The sequence below is a fragment of the Carassius auratus genome, chromosome 6, assembly GCF_003368295.1.
Source record: "Carassius auratus strain Wakin chromosome 6, ASM336829v1, whole genome shotgun sequence".
Taxonomy (NCBI): domain Eukaryota; kingdom Metazoa; phylum Chordata; class Actinopteri; order Cypriniformes; family Cyprinidae; genus Carassius; species Carassius auratus.
The window spans coordinates 112,846-133,613 of record NC_039248.1 but is presented as its reverse complement, the minus strand read 5'-3'; the positions used below and the strand labels follow the sequence as shown (position 1 = coordinate 133,613).

Here is a 20,768-nt window from a genome sequence, read left to right as displayed (position 1 = left end):
GATTAATAGAGTCACAGAGACATTAAACTACTGAACATCTGTCAGCAGATGCACGTGACCTCAAGGTGAGACGATAATTAAACATGAGTGAAATGGCTTGTTACTTACAGTTTATGGGAAGCGTGGATTTGATTTGGTGAGAAAGGTAGGTGTGTGTGTGTGTGTGTGTGTGTGTGTGTGTGTGTGTGCTGACTCTAATTACAGCGATACAGTTGGAAGTAAAGACGAAGGAAACTGTCTTAACTCTATTCATTCGTTTCAACAAACAGATCAGGGAAATGTGAGCCACTTCAGTTCTTTCTTTTCAAGCTCTTGATGTGTATGTATGTATCTGCATTATGTAACCTTTGGCCCGCTACATTATTGTAGCATATTTTAGTTTAGATAAAGAAGTTATTCAAGTTTCTGAATCACTTCTGAGGCACTGAATGGAACTGCAAAAACGATGAGTTCTTCTGCTCACCAAGGCTGCATTTATTTAATTATAAATACAGTAAAAACAGTTATATTGTGAAATATTATTACAATTTAAAATAACCTTTTTGTATGTGAATATATTTAAAAATATGATTGTTCTTTGCATCCACATTGGCTGAATGCATCATTCCTCCAGTCTTCAGGGTCACATGATCTTCAGAAATCATGAAAATATGATGATTTGCTGCTCAAGAAGCATTTCTGATTATTATCAATGTTGAAAACAGTTGTGCTGCACAATATTTTTTGTTTAAACTGTGATACATTTTAATTTCAAGATTCTTTGATGAATAGACATTTCAAAAGAACATATATATATATATATAAATTATTGGCACTTTTGATAAATTTAATCCATCCTTGTTGAATAAAAAAAAGGGTTGCACTTTATTTTACAGTGCGTGTACTAACATGTACTTATAGTGTACTTACAGTGTATTTATCTAAGAAAGTTCTGGTAATACAAGGTAACTACATGGGGTAGGGTTAGGTTTAGGGGTAGGTTCAGGGTTAGTACCTAGTTATTACATAGTTATTGTAATTACTATAATAAGTACATAGTATGTACATGAGGAACAGGACTGTAAAATAAAGTGCTACCAAAAAAAGTACTGTTCCATAACATTTTAACAGTAGTGTATCAATTAAATGTATTGCAAATATATAATTTACAACATACTTTGTAGTAGTACCCATCATTTTTAGGACTTACAGAGTCTTTAAACATTAGATGTAGATGGAAGAAATGTACAACTCAGGTACAACGTTCTTTTGAATCAATATAATGACTAGATCATAGACTTTGTCAGGTGCTCGGTGCAGTTTATGTTTCTGTGCTGGATTCTGTGATGTTGGTGTGAACCTCCAGAACTGCTATTTAAAACCCACATCAGCTACACAGAGAGAGAGTTTGCTCAGCCCAAGGCAAACACACACACTCGACACACGCTTTACACACACATACGCCTTCACACACACAGAAATCACACTTTGGCATTCATCCTAAAAGGCCACATGTCATTTTTCCATTCCACTCATCTAACTTTAGTCGCTCTCAGTCTGTCCGTCTCTCTAACAAACACACATGAGGTACGGCAACACAAGCGCTGGAGCCTCCTGTCTGGTTACAGTAAATCCTGTAAATGGCACGACCGTCTGTTTCCTCTCTGACTCTACACATTTAATTGAATCAGAGGGTCAGCCGGCGCTGTTGTCCACCGCCAAACCGCTGTGGGATTAACTGGGGTATTTTAAAAAGCAGATTATGGGAGGATTTTAGAGCAGATGAGACCTGTTCGAGTCTCTTCATGTTCCATTAACTAATTGTTACGTCTTGCCTCGCATGCTCCTCTGATCACACCGACACGTGGTGCATGCTGGGAAACAGGAGGGACAGAGAGAGAGAGAGAGAGAGAGCACTGCATCAAACAAAAAAAAAAACAGCACAAGAAAGTATAAAGATGTGCATTTTCAGAAGAAAATAATATTTAGTGCTTTGAAGCAGAAGAAAGTAAGAGCGTTATAGTCTTAGGTTGAAATGCTGCATTACAGAAACCTCACATGTAGTCGTAACGCTAACATGCATCATAAAGGTCAAAACAGAAGACGCCTGTGTAAATGTTAAAAAGAACCTGTGACGAATTGTGATTCATTGTGCAAATGTTACAGCTCAGTCAGTGAAAGAAATAATAGAGGAAGCTCATAAAGAAAAAGAATAAATTCTTTACAAAAAAAGACTATTTTGGTGTTATGCTTTGCATGACATGTCATAGAAAAGTAAATGAGATTTGAGAGCAACAGCAGAGGGAAAACAGTTAAAATGTTGCTGCTCCTCACAGAAAGCATCACAGATGCTTCAGAAGACTGGGAATATAAAGCACAAACTGAAAGGACTATGATCATTAGGAAGATTTTCTGAGGCTTCCAGGATATCCTTTTTGGTGTCTAGAGTGTTGCTAGGATGGACAGACAGACAGACAGACAGACAGAGAGATATACAGACAGACAGACAGAGAGACAGACAGAGAGATAGATGGATAAATCGGCAGACAGACAGAGAGACAGACAGAATGACAGACGAAAATACTAGTGTCCTGAGGCTATAGGGCATCCCAGCTTATTTTTAACTCTGCACTACTACTAAAACCTTCAACCATGAAAACCAGGCCATTAAATCAGAAGAGAAGAGCTCAGACCAGCATGAACCAGCTCTCAATCACAGTGCGGTTCTGCTCACACCTTTTATTACGGTGTCCTTCATGCACACATTACAACTAATCAGTGAAACTAGAACCACAACAACATGCAATTGCGAGCAGCTTTACAATAATTAAGAGCATGTAGTTCATTAGTTTCAATCAGTATTTAATGAAAATACTAAATAACATGAACACTAAAGGCAAATTTGTCAGCAGTTTTATAACAGGATAATTCTTCGTTTGGCTCTGAAAAACATTATCCAAATGGTTCCGTGTTTAACCAGCTATATTTGTATCCACAAGGTGTGAAAACAGTTTACCCTTTTCCAAAAATATTCTCCTGATCTTTTCATCATGGAACGGGAATGCATATTTTGCCAGGGTTTAAACTCTGAAAGAACAGATTTCAGAAAATTGCAACTATGTTACTATGATGTAGAATCTGTATATGAACAAGTACGGCATATGATTACAGGAACTTGAAGGTTAAAGTCATGCAAGTATATTTTCAACCATAGTCGCACCGTCAGAATGAGTTTAACTAACTGAACGATCAGTTACCAGGACAGACTCCTGCTTGCCATCTGGGATATATGTGTCATCTGTTCTGCACCATGTACTCCACATACTGTCTCTTCTGGGGGTGCATGAAGAAGAGTTTCCATTGGTGGCTTTCCATCAATGCAAGTGTGGCCACCCAGAAAGTAATTGAGCTGAGGGAAGGCAGCCAATCACAGCACTTGACATATACATGCATTTTGAACTGATGCACAGCCTGTTACCCAAAGCATGTGGGAAATACTGTATAAGGCACCATGCATACGGTACATGATCTGAAACTCAGCAAACGGTCAATAAAAGAAGGTGCATTTAGAAAATGTGGATTGTCAACCTCAGAAGGTCGAGATAAAATTTTATGAGCTTATTTAGGAGGTTTGCAATCTTGCAACCCTTTCCCAATTTTTGGTTTATAGTTATTTATAAAATTATATTTCTTAGTAATCAAAGAAAAAACAAATACTTGTTTAATAATTTATTTCTTAAAACAACTAATAGGACAGAATGAAGGACACATGATGCAATAAATAAATAAATAAATAAAATACATATATCGATGTATATATGTCTAACAATGCAGGGAAAAAACCTATTATTTTTCCAGTGCAAATCTCTCAAACACTCACTATCTTCAGAGTAATTCCTAACATTATTTCATGTGATTTCCGCACTTCTGAAGAGAGTATTTTCTGCACAGACAGCAGGTCTTTAGAGGACAACACTAGCACGCTTGTGTCCTGATTGTAGTCTAAACATGACCCGTGTAAACACAAGCAAATGTATTCAGATTATTTATGAAGTTCGCTGCAATCTGAGGATAATAATTAAAGCCTGTCTGCACAGTTTACACTAAAATCAAATTAGTTCAAATATCCCTTCATTCCTTATTCTTACCAGGTTCAGCTGAAGACATCAAGTTATATAAATATTTAAATTAGGCCAATTATCACATGCACAGGATTTGCATAAGCCAAATAAGTTCACTATTCACACAGAGCAAAAAATCCATCCAGTGAACAAGAGAGAAACCACAGGGAACACTGAAGTGTACAGTAGGTAAACGAAACACTGCTGCAGTGAGCTGATTACTGAATAAAACAATCATTTTTTTAAAAACAATCAGTAAATATATATATATGCATATATGCATGTATGTGTAAATATATGATTTTGTAAATATTTTATCATTTTATAGCATGAGCAATACCAAAAGTGATGCTTGTGTTAGCAAACAAGTAAAAACAACAAAATAAATAATCTGCCTTTCTTCTCCAAAAATCCAAGGTGTCATAGCAACAGCGTAGCAGAAGATTTGCAGTGTTTGAAAGATTTGAACATCTCTAAAAGCACACAACACTACATCCGTTACAGGACGACCGTCTTTACAGCAAGAGCAAGCCGAAGACAGCAGAGGAGGAAACTTCAACCTCAGCTGTTTTTTTTTTTTTTTTACAAGACAACAAAAGATCAGAGAGTTCCCAATACAGCAGTGAGCAGCGCTGGTACACACACAAATGATGACCTACTTAGAGTTTGGGTTTAGAGTAATTCCTCATGCTCGACCTGAACTGAAAATATATGCTGGAAAACATGATAATGCAAACAGTCCAAGAACTCTTGACTGTGTGTTAAACATTAGCAGTACTCACTAGGATAATAACAGGTTAGTTACATCGAACAAACTACAGCCCTGAATATTTAAACATTGTGAGAACACATAAGAAGGCATAAAACATCAGATGAATGCATCAGAATGTATTTTATTTCAACCGCGGAAAGATATCAATACACACAATTTTTCAAAGGATTTTTAAAGTCCGCAGAAGTTAATATACTCTGCTGTCTTGATTTGTGTGACGGGCAAGGTGGCAGATTTGCCGTTATAATTGGTCAGATCACCTGTCAATCAAGCTCTAAGTGAAGTTCAATTATAAAACCCTCAGAACACCTAAAGTGAACAGCAATGCCTTGTCAGCTACCCTCAACCCTCTAAAAAACCCACAAAAATCCCTCAGAACACAATAACAATCACAACACCCTGCAAACAGCTCGCAGTACACCACTAACTGCAAACTGATGTGCTATGCAGTTAAAGGTACTGTATGTACGTTTCTGAGCATAAAAATACCATAATATGTTTGCAGATATTTAAGAAACATGCTAAGTTAACACGCATGTTTATCTGAAAAACAATGCTACAGTCAGTGATTCTCCTTTGAAAATGTGCATCCTGGGCTGGAATGGCGATTTTTGTTTTGGTTTGTAAATTGGTTTACCTGAGTGCATTTCATTTCATTCATGGTCAAGTGTGCTTGTTCCTGTTGGCGTAGTCAATCCGGCAGCTTGCGTGTGTCAAGTCTGAGGAGGAGGGACCAGGTGAAAAAACCCTCGCCAATATTTTGAATCTGTACTGAAATACCTAGTTCAACCTCTCTGTGTCAACCCTACACACAGCATCTTTAAATATGTAGCAGTTCATTCTGGACCCGACTGGTGTAAATGTCTGCTTGATAATATGATGAATACTGCATCGCAAAATCGTCAATCATTTCCATTATCAGGCTCGCTGACTTAAGAATGACCCGTCTGGTTCTCTGATGACTGTATCTTTCATCATGACAAGCATCACTATGCACGCTGAAGGATGCAAACAGGTCACCTCTCTTTCTGTCTATCTGCAGTACGGCTTGTGTGTGTATGTGTGTGTGTTTGAGCTCTCCGACGGATCTCTGACCCAAATTCAGCTCCTCTCCACCCAGCAGACAGGTGGAGATTGGCTACGCTAGGACTGTGCCGCAGTGTTCTGCATGCCGTCTTAAAGCAGCTATATTTATTCTATGGAGGACATGTGCTGCTTTTCCTCCCGGATCTTATGATAAGTTGACGCCGGGCTAAACGGGCCACAGAAACCATCAGGGAGTCTGAATTAGGCTGAGTCACACACACAACACGCTCGCCTGAAAACACTGACAAAAACACAATGTTCTAATTTCCTACTCTTTCCATCCCCACACCCCACTCAATATATGATCACATGTTTTCTTCAAAGCTCTTCTGCTACAGAACAAGGTTTCACACACGTTATTCTGTATTCACACACTGCACATTCATTCCACACACTTCTGTCTGACTGAAGCTTTACTTATATAAATGAATAGGAGTTTTGGGTCATGCTACATGATAATGAGAGCTGGTGACTGTACTGTACTGTAGTGTAATAGGCTATATGGCTCCATCCAGTGTACAACACTGGAACTACAATTGCAGATAGATGGATAATAAAAAATAAAATTAAATAAAGAGACAAAAAAAGTACACTTCTCTACTGGCTGCTTTAAAGGCATAAAAGGGACAAATTGTGACACTTATTAGATGTTCTTGATCAATTATTATCTAACATCAGATTAACATGGCATAAAAACTACAGCTAATTTTAAACATGTAACAAAATCTTAAATTGGTAATTTTGGCAAACAGCATCCTACAATTAGAATCATACGACATTATAATTTTGACAATAATTTGAAATGATTTTCTGTTATGGAAGCCTGTTTCTAAAAAAAAAAAAAAAAAAAAAAAAAAAAAAAAAATCAATCAATCAATGTAATTTATTGAAAAAGAATTGTGAGTGGAAATTAACTTTTTAAAAAAATAAAAAAAATCTGAACTGTGAGATGTAAATAACAACAACAACAAAAGTCAGAACTGCAAGAAAAAACTGTGAGAAAAATGTCAGATTTGTGAGATGAAAGTTGCAATTACATTTTCAAATTTTCAGTTCCTTGTCATGTTACTGCAGGATTTTTCACATTCCTAAACTTCTAAAAACTAACACATTCCATAATATGATTTTAGAATAGTAATAATAATTGGTACTACAGTCGTTGGGTAGAAACATTGCTATTGAATTGCTATAGTAGTTATGTGTAACATGAACCACTCTTTCCTTTTCTTTTTCCTAAAGTAACCCTTTGAACTCTCTCTCTCTCTCTCTCTCTCTCTCTCTCTCACACACACACACACACACACCTGTTGGCTGTAGCAGCACCTGCCGTTGTTCTGTCACCTGTCTGTCACGTTCACACACATGGACACACACACGTTCAACACTACAGTTCACAGTGCATGTGGAGCTACAGAGAACAACAGTGGAGTCCAGAAAACTACTCAGGGTGAGTGAGAGCGCTTTTATCTTTTACTTTCTCTATCAGTGAAAACTTACATCAGAACTGAAGCGTGCTTATATAAGAACAGCAGGAATCTGTGGTATCTGCATTCAAATGAAAGCGTGTGTGTTTCTGAGTTTTGTCTGGTGAGAAGGGTCAGAGCTGAAGAGTGATGATTAAGAATCTGAGTCTGATCTTTAAATCACTCAAATGTGTCCATAATATTTACCAACCTGCAAATACATTCAATTCTAAACCAGTAATAAAATAAACAACCGTGTGTGCTTCAAACCTACTTATAAGGTGTAAGTGCTGGCCTTATACTGATGTCAGTTTTGGTCAGGTTTGCTTTGACACTGAATTATAAGAAAACATCTTATTGTGTTTATACAGAATATTTCTTAAATTAATGTAACGCACAGCAGGGGGCGCTGCACAGAATCTAATAAATCTTTCTATTAAATGTAATTTATTTGTACAGTTTACTGGTGTGTAGATGTATTTAATACATTTGTAATGAGTGGCACACATTAGATGTTTAGTGTCTGTCAGCCCCAAAAAAGCACAAAACAAATACAAAAGGATCACTTTTAGAGTGATTTTTACTCGTTTTGACACTTGACAGACCCTGCTCACCATCTGCTGCTGTTAATCTTAACACGCAAATATACCTGAAGATACAGTTTTTGGTTCAGTAAAACAGGATATCAGCATCATTGCTTCTAAAAAGGTAAACAAATATAATTTTTGCATTCTTTTGCTAAGAGAAAAGTCAAGTTATTTCTTGCCGAGAGCATAATGAGAGCTCAATAGTCTTTTGAAAGGGAAAGCGCAGGTTTATGTTACGCAGCTGCAGCTTCACAATAAACCATGTGATATCGATTCATTTCATGGGGAGACTGTTGATTTTGGATCTGGTCCATTCAGTTCATGTCAGTGATTTTGTTCCAGATCAGTAGCTTGATTGAGGTCTTTTCTTCCTTGACATTAAGAGAAGACACATAATACACAACCGGGTGGAACAGAGAGACAAATAACCTTTAGAGAAAGAGCTATTCAAATGATTCATATGGATGGGTGTATTTATTGTGCCAGAGAATATTACATCAGTTATGAACAGAGCAGACACCAGTTACAAAATTTAACCAATCCCAGAATGCAGTGCGACAAAATAATGGATGTGAGAGAAATGAGCTGCATTTGTTGAGTATTTTTATGGAAACGTCATATGTTTTATTTTATTTTGATGAATAGGAAGAACAGCATCTATTTGAAATAGAAATCTGTTGTAACATTAAATGTCACTTTTGGTCAATTTAATGCGTTTTTGATGAATAAAAGTATAATTTCTTTCTTAATGAAAACCTTTTTCAGCAGAAGTGTAATAACTGCATTATTTACTAATGTTTACTAATGTATTGCATAGAAATCAGAAGTTGCATATGTTAACATTCGTTATAGTCTGTGAACAATGATTATTGCTTAACTTACATTATTATTAATTAATAACAGAATAACACATGTTGTAAAATAATAATACATTGACAAATGCTAACAAGTGAGGCTTTACTGTAAAGTGTTACAGAAAAAAAATGAATGCTACTGAAAAGTAGTATTAAAGAACAGTACAGACCAAAGTGTTGAGTGCTATTTATAGCAGTTGCTGCCTATGTAGAGCACTAGAAACTGCTCACTCACTGAGTTTCTATTTCAGTCGGGATGCGCCCTTAGAAGGCAGCTGCCTGTATAAAGCAGCTCACTAGGTTTTGGAACAGATCCTTAGTGTTGGAAACCACCAGCATGTGTAACACACTGTATATCCCTGCTGAGCAGACTATGACCTGCTGTCTGTGATTGCTAGAATGACCCAAGCCATGCGGCAGTAACACAATGAATATGGGTGAAATTTCAGCTCGTTTCAGGAAGGCGAGGTCAAGTCTAATCTCTCTTGTCTGCTGATAAACGTCTCTTTCGGTCAGAGAGCCAGACGTGAAGTCACTGTTATCAGCGTGTGTTTGTACAGGATGTTTTGTCTGACTGGATGAAGTCTTCAGACAACAGAGCAATAATGAGTGTGATCCTGCCTCTGTGGCTGTTACGATGAATCCTAGACAACATACAGACATTTTCAGTGTAGAATTCATGTCTAGAGGGAGAAGAAGCTCCTGGAGTGCAGTGTGATGTTGCTCTGAATCCTTCAGGAGTCATTTGTCAAAGGGCTGCAGTTCAGGACCCAGACTTAACACCAGCACACTGAAGAATATCAATGTCAAATGCTTCTCAAAACCCACTTCACTTCCACATTCTGACATATTTCATAGAGAAACACAATAATCAATGAGGATAACTTGATTTTGTCAATTAGGAATGGTGGAATGTTTGACTGGGAATTGAAAATTAGTATGAATTAATGAGGTTAAATGAAAAGGAATTGTTAGAATACAACATGTACTGATTAATTATACCCATTTCATTCAAGTAAATATGCAGCTACATTGTCAGAACGTTCTGACAAGGTTTTCTCAAAGTTATAAATAAAGCTAAGAGTCGTGAACATTCCAATAGCGTTGATAGAATGTTCATTTAATAATGTTCTCAGAATATTAGCACAAACTCGTTTATAAATCATTCGTGGAACTTTTGTTTTAGTAGAACATTCAAAAGTATCGTTGGCATAATTTTGCAAGATGGAATGTTCCCTTAATATTCAGATAACCAAGTAAAATACTTTTTTTATTACTCTTTTTATTATTATTTATTTTATTAATAAAATAAAAATAGGTTAATGATTCACATCTATATATATATATATATATATATATATATATATATTTTTTTTTTTTTTTTTTTACTTGAAAAATAAATAACTTGCACTTATGGCTCAAGTTAAGAAATATTGCTGTGAATCGTTACCCTAATTCTTTTTAATTGGATGAATGAGACATTTTTTTTACAGTGTACAGAAGAGATGAGAATTTGTTTAGAATTTATTTTTTTGGATAATACATTTTTCCTCTATTGAATCACTTTTAATCTCTTTACACGGAGGTCCAAACGATATAAGAGAGATTGATGACATCAGATTAATAGGAAAGTTGTTTTGGAAGCAGAGCAGGTCATTATATTTTGATTAGAGATGAATAATATTACAATTCTGGCTGATGCAATGATTGCCTTAATTTTATGGCTGCTATTAAAATCATTTCCTATTTTATTTAAATACAGTTCAAATAAAACACTAAGGACTACAATACATCATTTTAAAATTGGGCATAACAACATTCAAATTATGAAAGAGAAATATTCATAAGACAGTTTTATTAAATTATTCGAGTTTTTAAAGTTTAACTTTGAGCATGTTGATGGAAAAGATAATCAGGAGCAATTAAAAATCAGCCAATATATCCAATATCAACCAATTTAAGAAAACTCTCTAATACGAGCTGATAACCAGTATAGTACCAATACTGAATCATGCACAGTTGATAAACATAAACAGCCTGTTTTAATCTCACGTGCAATGCTGTAAACACTGATAAAGAAGCTTAATATCAGCTGTTTTCTAAACCTCTCAACAACTGTTTGTCAGATGAGCTTGACAAGCTGATAATGTGTATATGAAAGGTTTATTCTGCACTCAGGTTTTCCATGTGATGGCTCAGCATTAGAACAAATGGATTTAAACAGAGGTGTGTGTGTGTGTGTGTGTGTGGCTCTCAGACTAATGATAACACACTCCGTGTAAACACAGCTAATCTCCTCACACATATGGAGACTCAGCAGAATAAGTGTGTTTGCCTGAAATGTCCAGACATACACACACTCGAACACAAACACGTATCTGCTGCGCTTAAAGCAAACACTCAGAAAAGATATTACAAGAGTGACTGACCTCCTGAGTCTCACAAACACATCCACCACACACACACACTCCTGTTCCTTTCATGGTCAGTAAAGCGGTAGTTGGAGTTCACTCAAAAAAAGAAAAAGCATGAGAGTGAAATGTTCATCTTTGGGAGAATTATTATCGTGGAAACAATCAGCCAGTAGAGGGTGCTGTTTCACACGATCCTTCTGTAAAATCACAGCACTCATTCAGGCATGCATGCATTTTCATATTTCAATATAAAATACATTGTTGTTGATAACACTGTGAAAGTGCATGTAAGCTCTCTCATCATGTGTCTGCATGTGGACCAGATGTTCTTCCTTTATGTCTCACGACTATAAGCTCCTCGTCTCTGATCCAGTTTCTCGAATCTTAGTACAGTCATAATGAGTTTCAGCCGCTCTGCTCTGCATCTGAGAAGGAAAAACATAAATGATATTCTGTACAAAGAAAATGAAGCCTATTAGATGACCATTAATGCATTAATTGTTCTATTTTTTATAAATAATTACAATGTTATAATAATAATTTTATAAGTTGATAAACACAATTAAAAAGAAAGTATGTTTTTTATTACTGTAAAAATATTTTGGAGTCCAATTTTTGCATTAACAGTAATGAGAAAAAAAAATCTTTAAAATATTCCCAAAATGCAAAGAAATTTAAATCAATAAATATTTTTTTCTTTCTTTTTGATTTTGGTGAGAAACATGACCCAGATGCTTCATAAACTTACTGTAGGTATATCAAATTATAACCTAAAATAAGGATGTTGAAAAACAGACCATGTGCATTTGTCATCTATGTCATCTTTCATATTAACAGTCAACACTCTTCTTTAGAGCCAGCCATGCTAGGCTTCCTCATAAATATACATGCAATGATTGTGATAGCTACATTTGATCATATACAGAGGCTGAATGTTCACTAAGAAAAACCCATCAGTAAAATGCATTAAAGTTAATTATGAATGAAATGTGGTTCTTTCAGCAAACAGTAAAGCATTTATATTCAAGATTTCAAACATTCAAAGGGTAAAAAGCTAGTGTAGAGTGTCTAAAGTAAGTTCATTGGAGCCTCAGTACATCTGTGCTTTATAAGCGTTCCTTTCGGCTGATAGTGTATGACTGTCCAGTTTCTATACAAGCATTCCCACACACACACACACACACACACACCCCATCTGAACAGTCTGAGCCACATCTGCAACGATTTAAAATGTCAAATTGAATTAGAGCTGCTCTCCATGCTGTGTGTGTGTGTGTGTGTGTGTGTGTGTGTGTGTGTGTGTGTGTGTGTGTGTGTGTGTGTGTGTGTGTGTGTGTGGACTGTCCAGCCTTTTATATTTGTCCTGAATAGTGAATGCATGCATACCTTCACCATTACTCAAGGGAATTCTGTTTCTCCTAAATTCACTAAAGAAAAGAGAAACATAAAAGCTATTTTAATAGTCCATTTTATTTCTGCCCACATTACCGTCAGCAGCGCTGCAGAAATACTCAGTGCGTTTAGGTGTGTTTGCCATGATTAGGCCGTCTGGCTCATACTATATTTAAATGGGGTGTGTCTCCCACACACACACACACACACACACACACACAGACATTATTCAGGAGCTCTGTTTGACTTCTCCACCCATGTCCAGTGCACACAAACCCCTGCAAACACCAGCTAAGAGAGACAGACCAATCTAGAGTGAGTATCATGTGTCTGAATTTTAGCAGATTAGCAAACAAACAAACAAAAAAGCAGAGAAACATAAAAAAAAAAAAAAAAAAAAATTCACTATAACTACCAATTTTGGACATTATGATATAACACCATTGCATTCTCTAAAGAATACAGCACTATGTGATAAAAAAAAAGTTTTGAAAGTTTTAAATACACTTCTGAATATGTTTACAATTAAAATAAATAATAATTGCAGTAAATAGTGTTCACCGTCTGGCTGACTACGTCTTGTAATTTTTTTTATGCACATAAACTGACAGTCACCACTGATAAAGTGACTACTAGATATTGCAGAAACTTAATTTTTAATCTTTTTCAAAGTGATGTTCAGTGCATGTACAGTAAATACTACAGTATGTAAATATAAACATGGCCATGGTATACACATTGCCATATTGGCATAACTTCTGAAAGGGATTCAGGATTGCAGCTATAGGACAGATAAAAAGAAATGCAAACTTACAGCAATCAAAATGAAATATAATTCAGACTTAAATGACTTTCATTCCCAGTTTTTAGTACAGTGTTTTTGCAAACGCACACAGAATACATCCTTCTAATGGATTTGACAGATGAAGTGAATCATTGTCTTGCTACTGAAAGAGATCCGATGAAAAAACTCGTTTCACACATTCATTCATGCACTTCTATTGTCTCATTATTGAAATTGAGAAGAGATCTCCATTCACCTACAGCCGACCCCACCCTAACACACACACACACACACACACACACACACATCATGATGGGGACTTTCCATCGACTACTGTCTCTTTTACCTAAAACGAACCCTCACACAAACCTTTTCACTAAAACATAATCTGTTTTAACAGACATTTGGCTTATAAACTATGAGCGACTGAGCAAAATAAGTGTTAGGTGTAAAAGAGCATGCAGTTATTGTGTTGGGGCCCCATCCCTAAACAACCAACCCTGAAACAACATACAGAACCACCAAATTTAGCCAACTTAACTAGACTGTGTTTCCGCTAGATCGGTTTTCATTCCGGAAGACGTGACCATTAATGTGTCCTTCAGAGTAATTAAATGTACATCAGAACTAAAGAAGAGGGATGGTTGGAAACCATGGTGTACATGTGAAACAGTGCTCATTCATTCTTACTGACAAATGCTGATGGATCTCCAGACAAATGAAGCAGTTCCTGTTGTTGCAGCGTTTGGTTAATTTTCATGCAAGTTCATTCCCCTAATGGCAATGACACGATTGGTCAATAGAAAGGTCATTGTTTCCTTGGAAAGTATTTTAATGAGCCCTGAAGTCATTTGATCTCCATTCACAGCCACTTGTGCCAAAGACAGCAACACCGACAGCCCTGTTTTTCAGTCTTGCAGCCCATTTAGTTGTAGTTGCACAAACTGCACATCCGTCTACAAGCTTTAAAAGAATAGGCGATGATTCCTGTACAATCAAACGGAAACATTCTCTTTCCATTTCATCTTTCATAAGAAAGTGAATTCTGATCCATAGGCTGTGATTGTGATGCTCTTTGCACATCACAGGTGAAAAACATAATTCCTAGAGTCACTCTGATAACGTATCCGCATGAAATACTGCAGGATAAAGCAGAAACAAAGTGTTCAACTCTGCAGTTTAAAAGAAAATTAAAAAAAAGTGAATCTATGCATTTATCCAAAGCGACTTACAGTGCATTCGGGCTAACATAACAGTTTTTACCTAACATGTGTTTCCTGGGAATTGATCCCACAACCTTGCGCACAAAGCTCTACCACTTGAGCCAAATGTGTTTGAGACAATGAACTCAATACAGAAAATTGGCGTGTAAACCAGCTAACACTCATTAACATTTCAGGTTGATCTAACACACACACACACACACACACACACACACACACACACACACACACACACACACACACACACATGCACTAAAATAATCAACATCTGATTCTACTCCAGATGTGTTCTTCAGGCTAAAAGTGATATCTAACACTCTTTTTCTTACATTTTTCCATCTGTAAAAAATCTATTTCACATTCCTCTAAATAAGGTCTGATGAGCACTAAAGGAGATATCTGGCTTCATGCACAAGCTGTTCTTCTCCACACAGTGGAAGTGAAGGGTGTCCAGGGGTTGTCAAGCATCAAAACTGACAAACAAATTCCACAAAGTGTCATATGGGATATTATGACATGAATTTAGCATTTTCCAAGTTATCTAAAGACATTTGAGAGTGAGAACAGACTGGAATTTAAACTATGAACATTTTCTACACTAGCATAGCTTTCAAATCTCACTTACAGTATGTTCACAAACACACACACACACACACTGAAAACTCACTCAGAAATTGCTAGTGAATTAATGAGCACAAAGAAGCAGCAGATAACACACTGATTTACATGTGAAGAAGAAAGATGAATAAGATTATTATTAACACTTTAGTTTAGGTCCCAATCTCACCATGAAATAGTTTCTTATTAACATGCATGTTACTAGCATACTGGCTGTTTATTAATACTTATAACATATGATATTCATAAATATAATTTTTTTATTTTGCATGATCATATTTTCAATCCCATTGATTCAATACTTCCCCATACATAAACTTTACAACTACCTTATTAATAAGCAGAAATTAGGAGGTTGAGGAAAATGCATACTGTACTTAACAGTTAGTTGATAGTAAGTATTGATTCCCAAACTAAAGAGTGACTGTATCTTCTTGTAAGTGTACTCTAATAACCTTTTATTTACAACCTAGAAAAATACAGCTAAACAAATGTGAGGTAACTCGGACAAATCTGCATGACTTCAGAAGACTTGCAAGTCATCACACTCTCATTCAATTCCAAATTATTTCTAAAGCACTTTAAAAACTATATAGGCCTAGTACACCATAGCTCTGTATAATTAAAAGAGAAAAGAAAAAAGGGAGCATGAGTAAATGATGAGTAGCACATACATTCAAAATAGCACCTATCATCTTTGGATTAGAGCTGATCTCCCAGGGATTCACTCAGATTATACTGAGACTGTAACACACAATTAACTATGTGCATGCATGCTTTGGATGGTGAAGAGCAGACATGAGACAAGATGCTTTGGAGAGTGAATGTGTGTGCGTGTGTGTGTGTGTGTGGGTGGGGGGTAATGAATGACTCTTTAATGGAGGGTCAGACCCTCGGGGTGTTTGCTGGATTGAGGGACTTGTGTTCAGTGCAACAGTCCAGATGAATATGCAGCCCACAGAAACCACAGGTGTCTCTCGCTCGCTCAGATTTAACAAGAACAATAAATCCATACTCTCCGAGTTCTTCCTGTTTCCTTCAGCATCATTATGCTCTGCCTGATGGCCTGGGAACAATGTGGAAGACAATCAGGCCAGTGCTGCGTTGGTTTAACGAAAGTCTTGCCAATTTAAACATTCAAGCAATTTTAGACTGTTTGTGCCCGTATAGGAAATAATGGATTGAGTTTTCTTTTGCCTGAAGGGACACATAGACAAAAAAATTGTCAAGATGCCCAAGAATCCTCGTAAACACAGATGTTACGTCTTAAACGAACTTAAACAGTTGAAAAAGAAATTGCATGTTTATTATTATATTGGTTTTCATGCATTAGGTCTTAAAGTGACAGCAGCCTAATAATATACCATCAGCTTTCTTCCATTAAATGTTAATCATACAACATTAGACAAACAGAAAACCACTCCTTTTTTTAATTTTAATGATGTTTAATCTGTGTTTTGTTCACACAGTTAAGAATAAGTGATTTGATTATTCAGTTTTTGTACCTGACCTACTGAGTTATACCTACCTTTAAAAAAGTATTCATTTGAATAATTGTTTCTTGTCATTTGTTTATTTATTCTTATTTTAATACGGTTTACTTATCTTTGAAAGATGATCTTACTGTGTTATTCTACCTGGAATGGAGAAATGTAAAATTTCATTAATATTTTGGTGTCATAAAATCCATATTTATTGGGATACAAGGTTACATGGTTCAAAAACAATGAAAACAATACCTACTTTATTTATTTTTAACTAAAAATCCTTAGCATTGAGCTGAGTTATGCTGTTTTTCTCTCTTCTAAACATGATTTTTCAATAATAACTCTTTTGAGGTGTTTGCGTAGTCATGCATTACGACTACTGCTCACACACACATGGTTAGTGATTTAAACAAACCTCCCAGTACTAACTTATTCTGTATCTGCATATTTTCTGCAGAATTTTCTGTGTAAAAAAGTGTCTCTTTCTATCGCCAGACATCTCTGCTTTAGTGTTTTAGACAGGCTTTAATTAGATCCTTTCATTTGAGCATCAGATAAATGTTAAAACAAGACAGATCTTTCTATCCGCCTTTTTCCCACCAAATCTCCCTCTCTTTCTTCTTGACTCATCGCTCCATTATCTTTTTTCAGTTATCGCTGAGAGACACAAGGAGTCTTTTATCCACATTCATATTCCCTGTGTCCTTGATTTATCATTGTAACGCTCCGGACTAACTGGTAAAACCATACTTCTTTCATCATTGTGTTTAATGTCTGGCCAGATTCATCTCTCATGTTCAGTTAGGTGACGACTTGTTAAAGTCAACATGAAATCAGACTGTTAAACACTCTTAATACATGTTCTTATTATGCATGATTTAAAGACCTGTTTTTATAGTACTTTATCAAAATGTTTCATCACAAACTTGTTCTGCCTCCGAAACAGTCACTCTTAGTTTTTAACCACTTGACACACTTTTCCACCGAACATCATTCAATCAAATTTCCATGAAAAAGAGGTCCTGCACTACATTGTCTTATTAATATAAATTCATTTAGGCACTGTTATTGTACCAAAACAATTAAAAATAGTTTTGCTAATTGAAATATAGCTGAATATTTTCTTTTTATGAAAACCTAAAAGGAAACTTGAAATGTTGCATTGACAACTAACTGAAATAGGTACGAGAAAAACTAAAATTAAGCATTAAAATTATAAGTACTATTTTAGATAGATAGATAGATAGATAGATAGATAGATAGAACAAAATCTAAATAAAGACTTATAAAAATGACAAACGCACATTATGATTTGAACATAAAATATAAAACTGAATATATAAAAATAAAAGCTACTTCAAAATATTAATAGATAACATAAAAGTATAAAATAATACTAAAATAAAACTTTTTTTACTGAAGTAAAATTACTGGAATTGAAAAAAAAACGAACTTTATTTTCGGAGGAAAAATAAGAAGGAAAGAAAGAAAGTCGTAAAGAGACAAAGAAACCCACTTTAACAGCACATAAAAACAAACTGTGGTTGGTCACTGTACCTGTCAATCAGATCTCTCTTCCTGTCTAAGTGGGCGGGTCTTGGCCAGAATAAGCTGCAAAGTTGACCAAACTTTCAAGCCGATGGTTAAAAGTCTAGCTTTGTGAGACTGTGTGTGTATGTGTGTGTGTGTGTGTTTAAGTAATGGACATTCCTTCTAAGAAACCATCAGTGTTTTTCATCCTTCAGTCTCCTCCTGAGAGTATCTGTGAGTAATATTCAGGTGTTTGTGTAACTACACATTCCAAGAGTCTCTCGCTCTCTCTGAAGTGTTTAAACAAGAAGAAACTGAACTGTACAAAGGAAATGAAAGAATTTAGGGAGGCTTTAGGGGTCTCTTTGTTTGACCGAGTGTGTGTGTGTGTGTGTGTGTGTGAGAAGGGAGGTCCTGATTTGCCACTGAGAAAAGTATGAAAAGCCTTCAGGGCGATTTCCTCTGAAAGAAAGATCTCCTCCTCCTCTCCGACCCTTTACTTGCTCTCTCTCTCTCTCTCTCTCTCAAGCACTTTACAGTCGAGACAAAACGGTGCAGTGAGCCGACGACAGACCGCTTGACACTTTACATTTCTCAGCAGACGTCGTACTCTTGCACAAACTTGCAGTAACTTGCTAAACAATGGATCTGATCTGCTATAGTCCAGATCTACCAGCCGTCTCAAACCGGACAGCATGGAAGCAGCTCTGGATGTGAGACTATCATGGGAAGTCTGCCATTACCAGTGAAGAGCTAAACTGGGAATATTTCTCTGCTGGAGGCACAGATTTTAGGATGACAACTCAGTAGCTGTGATTCAGTCGTCAATATGGTAAAACGTTTATTTCACACACTTGTTTTTACACACACGGTCGGTGTTGTTGTGCCACTGACCTACTGAACCAATGACGGGGACCAGGTGTTGTAGGTGACCATGATTCAGTCCTAAACATACATTAATGTTCTCTTAACATGGCTATAGTTAAAAAAAGGTTTTTGCAAAAGTTTGTTAAGTTTGCATCAGCTTCTTGAAGTCTATCTAAGCTTATGTTACTTGTAAAAGTGAACATTCACAAGTTTCAACAATCAGTGTTTAGGGTTAAAACACTTTATTATAGACTTGCATGTAGTGAGGAAAACGACTTAAGATCAGCTTTAGTTATTTGACTCTGTGTCGCGATCTTGTAGTGTGAACAAAAAGGATTAATCTTTCACAGTTGTTTTGAAATGAAAAACCTCCTAGATATTCAGTCTGGACCCTCAGCCTCACTTTCCAGCACACACTGAGCTTTGTCTCTACGGTATATTGATGGTTTGTTATGCCTCTCTGAATGACTGATGGTGTTTGGTTGAGAGCTGAAGCTTTATGTTGGGTTTTATTTGAGTTAGGCAGGTGTGTTTCGTCTCTGATAACACACTGACAGGTACAGGAGAGCAGATCGAGGTGTGTTTAATGCATGTTTCAGACCTTTGGAGTTCATGGCGACTGCAATGTGAACCTGCAGAGCAGAAACCAGTCTACACTCCCTTTAGATGATGAGATCGCTTATACTGTCATTTCACCAATATGTTCTGACATTTTGAATTTCTGGTTTTGAACCAACAGCTGGAGCTGCCAGCGATCTGTGCATTCAAACACAAAGCATCAGATCCCATTTATTGTCTTCATTCTAGATAACATAAAACGCTTTACAATAGACTTACAACGAGCTCTGAGATTAAGTGATGACATGCTTCCAAATCGAAGGTTTGGGGCCACTTTTATTTACTTTTATTCAGCAATGATGCATTAAATTGTTGAAAAATGACAGTAACGACATTTCTAAACTTACAAAAGATTTCCATTTCAAAAATAAATGCTGTTCATTTGAACTTTTTACGCAAAGTATAAAATGTCTCACGGTTTCCACAAAAGTATGAAGCAGCACAACTGTGTTCAACATTGATAATAATCAGAAATGTTTCTTGAGCAGCTGATTTCTGATTTCTGAAGGATCGTTTGACACTTGCTAGTTTCCATCCACCTATGTTTATGTGCATTTTTGGATATCGCATAAAACAATGCTTGATGGAAAAGCCAAGATGCGCATAAATTCTAAAAATGTGCATAAAAAATGGATAGTAAGAAAATATAAGCATAAACTACGATGGAAACACTTTTACAGAATACATTCCTTAATGCACATGTGATTTTGCGATGGGTCAGTATAAAACTGGACCAACCAATGGACCGATCTCATTGGACAGCATCTGAAATTCTAGTTTTGTCATTTCTAATATGCTTGAGCAAAGAGCTTTGTTATAATTCACTCGAAGAACTGCGTTCCCTAACAGCAGACTCAGAAAATAAGAGTCTCTGATGCTCGTAATTTATTGTATACACACATTATTATATACAGCGCCTTCTCCTACTTCAGCAAATGTATTTTTTCTTTGTGATATATAGCACAAGTAAATT

General features: G+C 36.1%; 1 protein-coding gene across 3 annotated transcripts in view; it reads left to right on the top strand.

Moving 5' to 3' along the window:
- Positions 1-18,814: 18,814 nt before the first annotated feature.
- Positions 18,815-20,768, top strand: part of quob (quattro b) — a 31,210-nt gene continuing 29,256 nt past the window's right edge. Inside the window, exon 1 of one of the 3 annotated variants that reach the window (XM_026255940.1) lies at positions 18,815-19,142. In XM_026255940.1, coding sequence (XP_026111725.1) covers positions 19,140-19,142 — 3 coding nt within the window. In that variant the 5' untranslated portion in view covers positions 18,815-19,139. The remainder of the gene's footprint in view (positions 19,143-20,768) is intronic. The other 2 variants (XM_026255939.1, XM_026255948.1) reach the window with 2 other exon arrangements.